Raw genomic sequence first — 12664 nt, forward strand, 5'->3', positions numbered from 1 at the left:
CAGAAATTCAATATAAGTAACACCCATGACAAACCCTCAAACACCCTTGTGCATCCCCTTCATGCTCACGACACGTTTGCCTATCGCTTCCTACTGCACATATGTGATGCATGCCCTGTGGCTGCAGCACATGTAGTGGCAGGTTGAGTGAGGCTGACTGTGAAAGAGATGCATGAGAGGGTGAGTATGAGATAGAGCCATGAGATTGTATGAGGATTGGGTTGAGTGGTAGTGGCGGGATGAGTACTGGCAAGGTGAGTAAGTGCAGGTAAGATGAGGATGAGGTTTGAGTGGGTATGAGGGGTGATGTGAGAGAGTCGTGTTGGCAGTGCAGAAGGAGATGTTGGGTGGGGGCGGTGATGTGGCAGATGGAGTGTAGGGGAATGAGTAAGTGTACTCACTTTGGCTGACCTACTTAGGTCATTGGAGTGCCTCCTGCACTGTATGCAGGTGGGCGATATGTTGGTGGTGCAGGTGACCTCCTCTGCCACCTCGAGCCAGGCCTTCCTGGTGGCAGAGGCAGGCCGCTTCCTCCCGCCCGCCAGGGGGAAGGATCTCTGTCCTCCCCCTCCTCCTCACCCCATCTAATGATACCTGGAGTGAGGCATCATTAAACTGGGAGCAGCCTTCCCCCTGGGCTGCTCCATGCTGTAATTTGTTCCATTGGCTGCAGCATCTGTCAGTGGAGGACTGCCCCTTTAAATAGAGCTCCTGCAGCTGACAGAGCTTACTGCGCATGCGCAGTCCGCCCGACGCACAGATCAGCAGTGGGGAACGCCCAGGTAAGTGGACACCTCTGCCACCAGGAAGGCCTGGCTCGAGGTGGACGACCAGGTAAGTGGATCCAATTAGGCTGCGATCGCGCGGGGGGCAGACTGATTTCACCGGGCGCGTTACCCACGCGCCCAATAGCCCCCCCGCCGCGAACCCGCAGCCCTGGTAACATCGAGCCCTATATTATTTTCTTAAATGTAGTGTTACAACATCTGGTACATCAACAAGGAGGGAGTTTAGGGGAAAAGGGATTTACCCTCTGTGACTGGGAAAAGTAGTTATAATATAGATGGTTATGACTGGATCAGTTATTATTTTGTGGAGGCAACCCTCTTATTTGTAGCAGGTTGGATTGCAGACATAGCTTGGTATGTTGACTAGTCATAACCTTTTGGACGCAGGGTGTCAAGCCAATAGCAACACAGATCATTAGCTTACAGGTATTTGGTGTAGAAGACAAAATTATTAAACATTATGATGGTTTTGAGAAAAACACTGCTGGAGACTTGCTGGGCCAAATGTTTATTGTAGCAGTCTATGATTATACTTCAATTGTTGGGAAAAATCACCAAAATCTTCTATAGTTTCTGCCAAGTTTTAAAAAATTTATTTTTGATACTGGTCATTCCTGAATGGCTTAGGTGGTGTCAATGATGAAACTTGAGCTGGAGAGGTGGGAATAGTCCATGGTGGCATTGGTAGAGATGTCCACCTTTCTGTCAGATTTGACCTTATTCAGACTATGATCACATTCAGCTTTAGGGATACTTCTGCAATAATCCACAGGCATTTCATATTAGTACAAGATATAAGGTATAGGACAGAGTTTGGTGTGAGCTAATGTGGGCCAAAAAGTATTGCGGTCTGATCTGACTGGGAACAACTATTTTTATGTAGTGTATCTATTTATTACATAAGTGTTTTAAAATGTCTTCAATTTTATTTAAACAAACATAAGTTTTATAAATGTAAAATCAAATACCCATGGCATTCTCTGTGTTATCAGGCCAATGCAGAAACAGTACTGTCCTTAAACAGAACCATAATATTCTACTAGTTCAGTCATTAATACAATTCTCTGCTATATATTCAAAGCCATTTCCTACTCAGCTGTAAAGAAACAAATCCTGTGTCATTATATTTTTCTTTAAACACTGGGGAATTCCATTCCTTCATCTTCCTGCATTATGCATAGGATGATACAGACAGATACTGATATTTCTGCATCCTCCTGGGTGCTGTATAAAGTTTCTCAGATTTTGGTTTATAAATGAAACAGACATTTGTTATTCTTCTGAAAATGGTGAAACAGCAAATATTGCACTAAATTTATTTTGGCATCATTATTCTACTTGGAAACCATTTGGTGGGAAATTATCTAGGGATTAGTATTGCTCCAGAGTTGGAAAATATTCCCAACATTGAATTTAACCATGGTCTGAATGAAGTCAAATCTGACAGAAAGATGGAAACCCTTCACAATGCCACTGTAGAGCAGAATAGATGAAATAGAAGATTATTCCTAAACTTAATTATCTATTTATAACAATTGCATTGCAGTCCTGGAATTTACCTGGGGAAAGCCATACAATACACAAGGCAGAATACTCGAATACCAAACCTAGTATTTTCTCCAATAGCTTTGGTATTCTTTTAAACACAACTTGCTCAGAAAGGAAGATTTTATCAGTATGTTTCACAAAAGTCCAGAAGAGGCAGTATCAGCACACTGTTCCTAATTTGCTTGGAGTAGTAGAATACCACACCACCACAACATTCTAGCCATACAATGACTCTTGCTAAAGAGGTATTCTGCAAATGTAACAGTTTTGTGCAGGTCTGTGTGTGGACAGAAATAGTGCCAGGAGCTAGCTTTCTTAAGCTATATAAAAAGAATGATTGATTTATGTACATTTATTCAAGGCATTCTTTCCCTTTTGATGTTCCTCTTCTCACATCTAGTTCTTCTATATTTTCTCTGGTGTTCATGATGCAATGGTTTTGTAATCATTAACATAATTCCTCCAGCAGGCTTGTGTTCTGACAGTTGATTAGAAATCTGAATATTCAGTGTGAAGCGATCCAACTTTTAAGGTACACCCCTTATATGATACTCTCTGGAAGGACGTAAAATTTGATGGGCAAATGGTAGTAATGTCTTGCCAGTATAGGTTTAATTACAACAACTGAAAAAATTCTCTTCTCCAAATTTATCCTGCTGTTTCTTTTTTAGCCTATTATACCTTTTTAAAAGTTCTTGTACCACAATAAACCAATTCCTAAAACAGAGGCTACTTTGGCAACATACTCCTAAGTCCAATGCTGATTCTATAAGCTCATCCAGTTTGGTTGATGAGCATGTAGTTGCTTGCGAGATGGTTTTGTTGAAAGATTTTAAACTGGTCCACTATACAGTTTGCATCTGGAAATTACCTTGTTGGAGTTTTGAAGATTTTTTAAAAATCCTCCTTGAATAGAACAGACTGCCTAAACCCTTGTGCCAATGACACAGACTATTAAACCAAGAAGCTCTAGAAGCACAAACCTATATTTCAGAATTACTCAGAGTATGACAGGAAGACCAGCAAATGCAAGATACCTCAGAACTGAAGCACATTCACCACCCCACCCTCTGTGGCTGGGATAAGTAGTTATAACATAAATGTCATGGCTCAATCAGACTGCTTTCTTATTTGTAGAAGGCTGAGTCATACACATCATGACATAGATATAAATGAGGAAAATCATTCAGCTCATCCATCCAGATCAAACCAACCCCCATCACGGCATCCAACTTAAATGATAATTCCAGAGTCTTTGCCATGTTTGCCCGATTCAAAAATCCATTCCACGTGTTGATCACACTTTGAGTGAAGAACAACTTCTTCGCATAAGTCCTACAATTGGCTTTCAGCAATTAAACATTTCCCCTCTCGTCCTACAGTCAGAGCTTAACATGAAGTATTGCTCTGGATTTAGCTTTTCTACGCAGTTTACTATCTCATATACCTCTATGGGATTCCCTTCTAGTTGTCTCTTTTCAAAGCTTTGAAACCCAAGTCTTTTTTTCACAATTTAGTCCTTGGACCTAGGGATCAGCCTTGTGGCCCTTCTCTGTTCTGTCTTTAGGGCTTGAATATCTCCCTTGTGTTTCTGTGACTGCAACCCCAAGGGGTTGACTGATTGGAGCATTATAGTTTCAATGTGAGATCCTCTGAATTGTACCTTACTGATTTGACAATATAGAATTGAAATATTATCATGCCTGACCATAATCTTCTGGGAAGGCAACCCATTAGGAACATAAATGTTACTGAACAGGATGCAAATGAAAACCAGATTCATTTCAAAGGCCATGATCCCAATGATAAAGTTGTGAGCAGCTTGAAGGTAAAGAAACCTAATTCAAATTGCTGGATGCGTGCTAATTGAGACCGATCGGTTATGAGGCAAAAAATCTTGCATTAAGCTGAAAGAAATTTACGGTGCAGTAGGATCTGAACAGATGTGGAAATAAACCTATTGGGGGGAGGGGGGAAATTCACCAGTTGAAACCTGAATGAGAATGTCAGTTGATACTGAAATTCAAAGTTGGAATCCCTGGTTTAAAGCCAATGGCCTAGAACTGTAATGACCTGATTTGCCAGGATTAGATTTTTAAAATATCACACACAGTAATTTATGAGATCACAAACTGGATGATTTTCATTGCAGTATGAACTTTTACACACATTATAATTACAATTAAAGCTTACCCCTCTCTTATATTTTATGTCTTTTAAAAGCAAATTACAATGATTTTTTAGAAAACCTAACATAATTTGTTAAAAATTGAAAGGCCTTAAAGTTTCTTTCCCCCTTTTTAAGTTACTTAGTATTTTTCTGTTCTCCTCATAACTCAGGTGAGAGGTGGGCAGGTGAGCTGCTCCCAGTTCAGTTAATGCCAATCTATAAATAGCCACAAAAGGGTGCAAGGCAGCTATCGAGTGCCAAGACAAAGGGGTACAGGATAACTATCACATTATTAATTAAAGCTGAAGTTTATTTTCAAATACTTAAAGTAAAAATGCTTTCTCAATCCCTCTAGTGTGATAGTTATCCTATACCTCTTGTCTGGTACTCGATAGCTGCCGTGCACCCTTTTGTGGCTATTTATAGATTGGCATTAACTGAGCTGGGAATAGCTCACCTGCCCACCTCTCACCTGAGTTATGAGGAGAACAGAAAAGTTAAAATAAAAGAGAAAAACACTAAGTAACTTAAAAAGGGGGAAAGAAACTTTAAGGCCTTTCCATTTTTTAAAATTGAAAAAAGATAAACTAAGTTCAGGTAACCTCCTGAGAACTGTAAGAAATCAATAAAATGATAGTTTTTTCATATAACAGGTTTTCTTTAAATTAGCAAATGTCCATGGTCAAATGTTAATATGTAACAAGCTGAAACTGGCTATTTAAAATGGGGCTCAGCATACCTTCCTGTCATTATAATTTCAATAACCCTTGAAGTCAGAGGGGATTACACCAACAAACTGGAATAAACAATTCATGAAAAGGATCTTATATCTAATGAAAAGAACTCCCAAATGATGTTTTGTTAAACTCTAATGTTCCAAAACTGAGTGGTACAGTAAGTTAAGCACATTACCCTTTCACCTCAGGGGTCCAGGTCTGAATCCAGCCACACTCAATCTGCTTTTACGGTGGCGCCATTTAATTCAGATTCCGAGAGCTAGGTGTCCACAGGCCAAATCCTGACATTTATACTGCTAAACCCGATTCCTTTATCTTAATGAATTAAAATTGCAAAATATGAAAGCAGCTATAGAATTAAATTTCCCTCTCCTTATTGGCTATAAGGATTCTACCTGAAATGAATAGATAGTATTAACCAATACCTAGTGGGCACAGGCCCACAATCCAAAATTGTTATCAGTTAGTACAAACTGGCACTAAAATTGGTAATCTCACTCAGAGGATATAAGGAAGGCTGGTGTGGAAAATGTAACATTCACAATGGCACAGTAAAGGTGTTATTCTGAAGCTAAAATGAAAGTTAAGGCACATTAGGAGGCAAAGTAGAGAGCGTGTTAGTCTGCATCTATCTTTATTATAAAAAACTATAAATATCCCAATGGTAACACTCAGTGCACAAAATAGAAAAGCATTTCACTTGCCAGCACCAGCGTATGATAAGCATAAAAATCACCAAAGGTTCCTCATATGGCTCAGTTGATAATAGCTGCATGTTAACTAGACCATATTAACCAGAAGGTTCTAGGTTCAATTTCCCATCTCTGCTGAATTAACAGATTTCAGAGAGAGTGGCAGTTGGGGTACTACGATTGATCTGTGTTCCTGGGCTAAAAGGGGAAAACAGCCCTGGTTCACACTCCTGATCATTATCTACTTATCTCAGTTGGAAAATGCACATTTGTGCACTACAGATAAAGGCAGGGTTCAGCTCTGCTAATGTCCCCCCATAGAATAATAGTTTGTCAACATTCACTAAGTTCACGCATGAGGAATGGCAATTTAAGAAAAGGTAAAAACCAATCGAAATCTGTACAGTCATGATTTCCCTGGTTCTATTTTACGCCAAAACAGAAAGGGGTTCTCAATGGACCTGTAAACTTCTCACCAGTTCACAGAACAATGGCGCATGAGTAAATCTATCCATAGTGCACTAAGGTTTAAATAATTGTCCTTGAATATCTAATGACATGTCATAGAGCACCATATATAAATTGCCCACTTCTGAAGTTTGTTGGGGTGAAGAAGGGGCAGAAGAGATTCAAAATCAGTATACATTTACAATGAGCAAAAGTAAATTGATTTCTACAAATGTAATTGTAATAATTTGCTTTTATTTTGTTACTGTTTTTAAGACAATTGAAAACTAAATCTATCTTCTCCAATTTGTCCCTTAACAATTCTTCACTTCTCCCATGCTTTCTCATTTAGCTGGTAGAGTAACAAGGTATTGGCATCCTGGACTACTTTGAATTTCTGGGAATACTGTTTTGTGATCAGCTGGCAGGCAATGAATTTCTATGAGGCAAAAATGATCCATCTGGTTCTTTTCAACCATCTGCAGAGATGACCTGTGCTGTCACATTTCATGGCACAGCTGAGCAGAATCAAAACTCACTGTATGAACATTGATGTTGGATAATGCATATCAGTTCTGGGATTTGAAATCAGACTCTGTTTGAAAGTCTAACACCCTCCGAGCAAAGGATACTAGATTATCCACAATTATTTTATTAATCACTTCAGTATTTGACTTAAACTAAGTTATAGTCCAGCAATTTTATTTTAAATTCACAAGCTTTTGGAGGCTTCCTCCTTCGTCAGGTGAACGATGTGAAAATGAAATCCTCGAAATGAAATCGCATTTATAATTCACAGAACAATGCTTGGTGAGTACAGACAGTTTTTTCAACTGCCCGTTGCCAAGGCAATCAGTGTGCAGACAGACAGGTGTTACCTGCCAGGTCTCTCAGAATATACAAATCACCAAAAAAAAACAACAAACAAAAAAAAAACAGAGATAGAGAGGTAGAAACATAGAAAAGACAGCAACTGACCCGTTATATTAAAAACAGATAACATTTGTTCGCTGGTGGGGTAACGTGTAGCGTGACATGAACCCAAGATCCCGGTTGAGGCCGTCCTCATGGGTGCGGAACTTGGCTATCAATTTCTGCTCGACGATTTTGCGTTGTCGTGTGTCTCGAAGGCCGCCTTGGAGTACGCTTACCCGAAGGTCGGTGGATGAATGTCCATGACTGCTGAAGTGTTCCCCGACTGGGAGGGAACCCTCCTGTTTGGCGATTGTTGCGCGGTGTCCGTTCATCCGTTGTCGCAGCGTCTGCATGGTCTCACCAATGTACCATGCTCTGGGGCATCCTTTCCTGCAACGTATGAGGTAGACAACGTTGGCCGAGTCACAGGAGTATGAACCATGCACCTGGTGGGTGGTGTCCTCTCGTGTGATGGTGGTATCTGTGTCGATGATCTGGCATGTCTTGCAGAGGTTACCATGGCAGGGTTGCGTGGTGTCGTGGACGCTGTTCCCTTGAAAGCTAGGTAATTTGCTGCGAACGATGGTCTGTTTGAGGTTGGGTGGCTGTTTAAAGGCGAGTAGTGGAGGTGTGGGGATGGCCATAGCGAGGTGTTTGTCCTCATTGATGACATGTTGAAGGCTGCGGAGAACATGGCGTAGTTTCTCCGCTCCGGGGAAGTACTGGACGACAAAGGGTACTCTGTTGGTTGCGTCCCGTGTTAGTCTCCTGAGGAGGTCTATGCGATTTTTTGCTGTGGCCCGTCGGAACTGTCGATCGATGAGTCGAGCGTCATATCCCGTTCTTACTAGGGCGTCTTTCAGCGTCTGTAGGTGTCCATCGCGTTCCTCCTCGTCTGAGCAGACCCTGTGTATTCGCAGGTCCTGTCCATAGGGGATGGCCTCTTTGACGTGGTTAGGGTGGAAGCTGGAAAAGTGGAGCATCGTGAGGTTGTCCGTGGGCTTGCGGTAGAGTGAGGTGCTGAGGTGCCCGTCTTTGATGGAGATTCGTGTGTCCAAGAAAGAAACTGATTCTGAGGAGTAGTCCATGGTGAGCTCCTGAACATTTACCTGACGAAGGAGGAAGCCTCCGAAAGCTTGTAGATTTCAAATAAAAATTGTTGGACTATAACTTGGTGTTGTAAAATTGTTTACAATTGTCAACCCCAGTCCATCACCGGCATCTCCACATCATGACTTAAACTAGTATTTATTGCTTGCCAAAACTACAATATGTAAAAAGTACCTTATTGTTGTTTAATAACATGAATGGTTAAGATCTAATGGGGGTGAAATTGGTCTTGACTGGTAGTGCAAAAACGGGCGATAGTGAATCGGCAGCCCGTTTTACACCCCAGCCAATTTTTCTTTCCACGTTGGAGTATAAAAACAGGCAGGATGCAAAACAGGCTGCCGATTCATTATCATCTGGTTTGCCCTACAGCCCAAGACCAATTTCACCCCAATGTCTTCAGTTGCAAGGGGAGTCAACTTTTGGGATAAAATGCTATCAGGAACAGTAAACACTGCATCTATTGAATCATTCAAAGAGGGAAATAAGCAAGTTCCTGATTCAGTCGATGTTGGAAAATTCAGATTCAGAATTAGGGTGAGATATCAGAAATACCTTATCGGAAAAACTATCGAGCATGTAATTTTCAATTAGAATTTGGTGAGCTAAAGTTCCCTCCAAATCCCAGTCTTTTGTTCTTTACATGTTTAATTCAAAATAATTGCACTGCTCTGCTAAGTTGATAATATTTCAGCAAAGCACTAAATGTAAAACTAAGACCTAGTTCATACATTTTACTATGATGATTTCTGTACTTCACAGCACCATGGTACAGGATGCATGAGAGGGCTGTTGCATTGAGCAAAGAGTATCTACTAACCTTTTTTCTCTTGCGAGTTTTGGCTTTAGTATTGCTGGAATCTTGCCCCATGCCTCCATTTCCCATATTTCCTGAATGTGTTTTAGACACAAGATGTAGTGCTGCTGATGCCGGGGTTGTCGGCGTTGATGGGGGTGTATTCTCAGGAGAGTCAGGATTGCTCTTCAGACTGACAGACTGAACTTGAACTTGTGTCTAAAAGGACACAAAATAATTTTGTTGAGAGGCTGAAACACTATTAGGGTGTCACTAAACTGGACGAACCTCCCAATCTAATTATAACCATGCATTCTATATGGGAGGCTTTATTTTTACAAAAATATGTTGCTTAGCTAGAGGATTAGCAACCTTAAAAGCATTGTAGTTTCTTTCCTGTTAAGATGTTATAATTATTTTGTAATTAAAATTGTGTAAGAGGACATTGACTATCAACAATCCATTTATTGATCCAATGTATGTGATGGAGAAATATACTTGCAATATAACAAATACTTTCAGTGAAATTTTCTCTTCAATGTTTTGGAGAATTATGCTTACAGTGAAATTCTCTCTCCTCCAAGTTAACATCCCATTCACATTATCCTTTTCAATTTGATGGGCAATGGGGCCCACCTTGCAGGCGTCTCTGTGGACATAGCCAATATTGCCTACTTGGTTATCTTAGCAGGAGGTGAGGGAAGAGCGTCTTGGCCATTTTCTCTTTTTGTTATAGACAATCAGGAGAAGCCTGCCATGAAGGAGAAGCTTGAGTGCAAATTTCAGTCAAAAGTGATATTCAAAGCTGGAATTTCTAGTTTGTGGCTATTATTTGTATCTGTGACCAATTTTTAATGAAATTCTTGAAATGTCTTTTTTTTCCTTAAACAATAGTATATGTAGCGTAACCTTCCAGGTTTAAAGCAGAACGATATTGTTAGTGGATGTTTGAATAGTTTAGAAGAAAAAATATCTACCTATTGTTCTTCACCAAGCCATCCATCATAACAACACAAATATTTTCTTTGGCAGAAAAATAAGACAGTAATGGTACCAATAATGTACGATGCAAGTTAGATAGATAGTGTAGTGTTTTACTTAATTTATTTTTTGGGGGCTATCAGGATAAGGAGTGAAGGTAGAAATTTTCTTCAAGAGAAACTTTCTTCAAGAGATTAAATAGGTTGGGTAGAATCAAAAATAGAGTAGACTGTACATAATTGATGGAACAAAAAGTTTGATCTATTCTTGTTCATGCATCACCGTGAGCCAGTAAATTAGATCCTTGACCCCTATAAAGACGTGTGGATATTGTCTCCCAGCAACCCAATCATGGCAGAATGCTTTCAATATTAAAATAGTGACGAGACAAAAAATGGCCTTAAATTATTCAACAGATGGGTCTGAAATGAAATTGGTGGAGAATCACAAAATTAAGCCTTATGAACAACAGCAAAAGAGTAAATTCTTCACTGTACACCAGTGAACCTCAAAATGTGTTAACCGTAAGTTGGGAATTACATCCACCGTTCTGGGAAGTTCATCATCAATTATGTTTAAAAATTTAATGAGTGTAGTAAAAACTTAAAGAAAGAAGGAAAGAGGATTTGGGGGTCACCAACACAGCTTGGGGTCAAGTAAAGAAATAAAGAACTAACTTGTATTTATACAGCGCCTTTCACAACCTCAGGACATCCAAAAGTACTTCACAGCCAATTAGGTACTTTGTGAAGTGTTATCACTGTTGTAACGTAGGGAAACTTGGCAGCCAATTTTGCACAGCAAGATCCCACAAAGAGCAATGAGATAAATGACCAGATAATCTGTTACTCATCAATCTGAGAGGGCAAACGGGGCATCGGTTTAACGTCTCATCCGAAAGACAGCACCTCCGACAGTGCAGCACTCCCTCAGAACTGCACTGAAGTGTCAGACTATATTATGTACTCAAGTTTCTATTAATATAAACTTTACTTATTCAGCAATATAAAATTCTGGATATCTGTGAAGATATAAATATTATGAATGTACAGTGATATCCTTCGGACTTCATCATTTTCTTCTGACAGACACAGGATATAAGGCTGGATAAATACGGTAGAGATGGAGAGGTGGGACCTTTAGAGGGGAAATTCGAAAGCATGGGATCTAGGTAAGTGAAGGCATGGCTGCCAATGGTTCGGTAAGGATGGGGAGTTGGGGGGGAGGAAAGAGCTGCACAAGAGAGGCCAGAGTCAGAGGAACGGAGAATGCAGGGGTGGAAGCGGGGGGCAGTGTTTATAGGGCTGCAGGAGGTTAGAGAGATAGGGAGGCCATAAAAACATTTCAACCTGAGGATGAAAATTTTGAATTTGAGGTATTGAGATCAGGAGCCAATGTAGGTCAGTGAGGACAGGTTTGATTGGGACTTGGTGCAGAATAGGATACAGGCAGCGGAGATTTGAATGAGTTGAGGTTCACAGAGCATAGACGATGGGTAGGAGGCCAACCAGGAGGGCATTGGAATAATCGAGTCGAGCTGACAAAGGCATGGATGAGGGATTCTGCAGCAGATGGGCTAAGGTGGGTAAGAGGTGGATAATGTTACAGAGGTGGAAGGAGACGGTGTTTGTGACGGAGAGGATATGGGCTTGAAAGCTCAGTTCAGGGTGGAATGGGTCACTGAGGTTGTGAGTAGTCTGGTTCAGCATGAGACAGTAGCTGGAGAGGGGGTTGGAGTTCGTGACAGGGACCAAATGCGATGGCTTCGCTCTTACCAGGGTTTAACTAAAGGAAATTGTGGCTCATCCAAGACTGGATGTCGGACAAGCAGTCTGACAGCACAGAGTAAGTGGAGAGGTTGTGGAGGTGGTGGACAGGCAGAGCTGGGTGTCATCAGCCTACATGTGGGAGCTGACGCCATGTCTGCGGATGATGTCACCAAGGAGTGGCATGTAAATGAAAAGGAAGAAGGGGCCAAGAATAGACCCGTGGGGGACTCCGGAGGTAATGGTGCGGGGTCGGGAAGAGAAGCTATTATTGAAGATGCTCTGGCTATGATGACATAGGTAAGAATGGAACCGAGCGAGGGCAATCTCACCGAGCCGGACATCAGCAGACAGGCGTAGGAGGAGGGTGGTATGGTTAACTGTCGAGGGGTTGAAGAGACTGAGAAGGGATAATGCACCATAATCATTCTACAAATTGATCATACACCTACTAACTTAACTTGTTCCTCAACAAGTGCTGTTGTAGAAGGAATTGCACCAGGTTACAATCATTCATTCCCTGAAATGTTGTTCTTTGGCCCCATTTAAAACCCACCATTGTACAGAAATCACAAAGTATCTTATGTGATTAATGTACCAAAGGTGGTGTCCATATCTCAACACGTGAGTAGTTGGACACATCCTGCACTTGGAAATGCCACCACAACATGGAATTTCTGATATCTTGACAACTGATGATCAGCTTTTTTAGAG

The 12664-nt window shown here is 41.0% G+C and overlaps 1 protein-coding gene across 2 annotated transcripts in view; it reads right to left on the bottom strand.

Annotated features, from left to right (window-relative positions):
* Nucleotides 1-12664, bottom strand: part of supt3h (SPT3 homolog, SAGA and STAGA complex component) — a 424528-nt gene that overhangs the window by 55379 nt on the left and 356485 nt on the right. For both annotated transcript variants that reach the window (XM_067984482.1, XM_067984481.1), the window contains exon 10: nt 9228-9422. In XM_067984482.1, the coding sequence (XP_067840583.1) occupies nt 9228-9422 (195 nt within the window). The remainder of the gene's footprint in view (nt 1-9227; nt 9423-12664) is intronic.

This window comes from Heptranchias perlo, chromosome 5 (genome assembly GCF_035084215.1).
Source record: "Heptranchias perlo isolate sHepPer1 chromosome 5, sHepPer1.hap1, whole genome shotgun sequence".
Classification (NCBI taxonomy): domain Eukaryota; kingdom Metazoa; phylum Chordata; class Chondrichthyes; order Hexanchiformes; family Hexanchidae; genus Heptranchias; species Heptranchias perlo.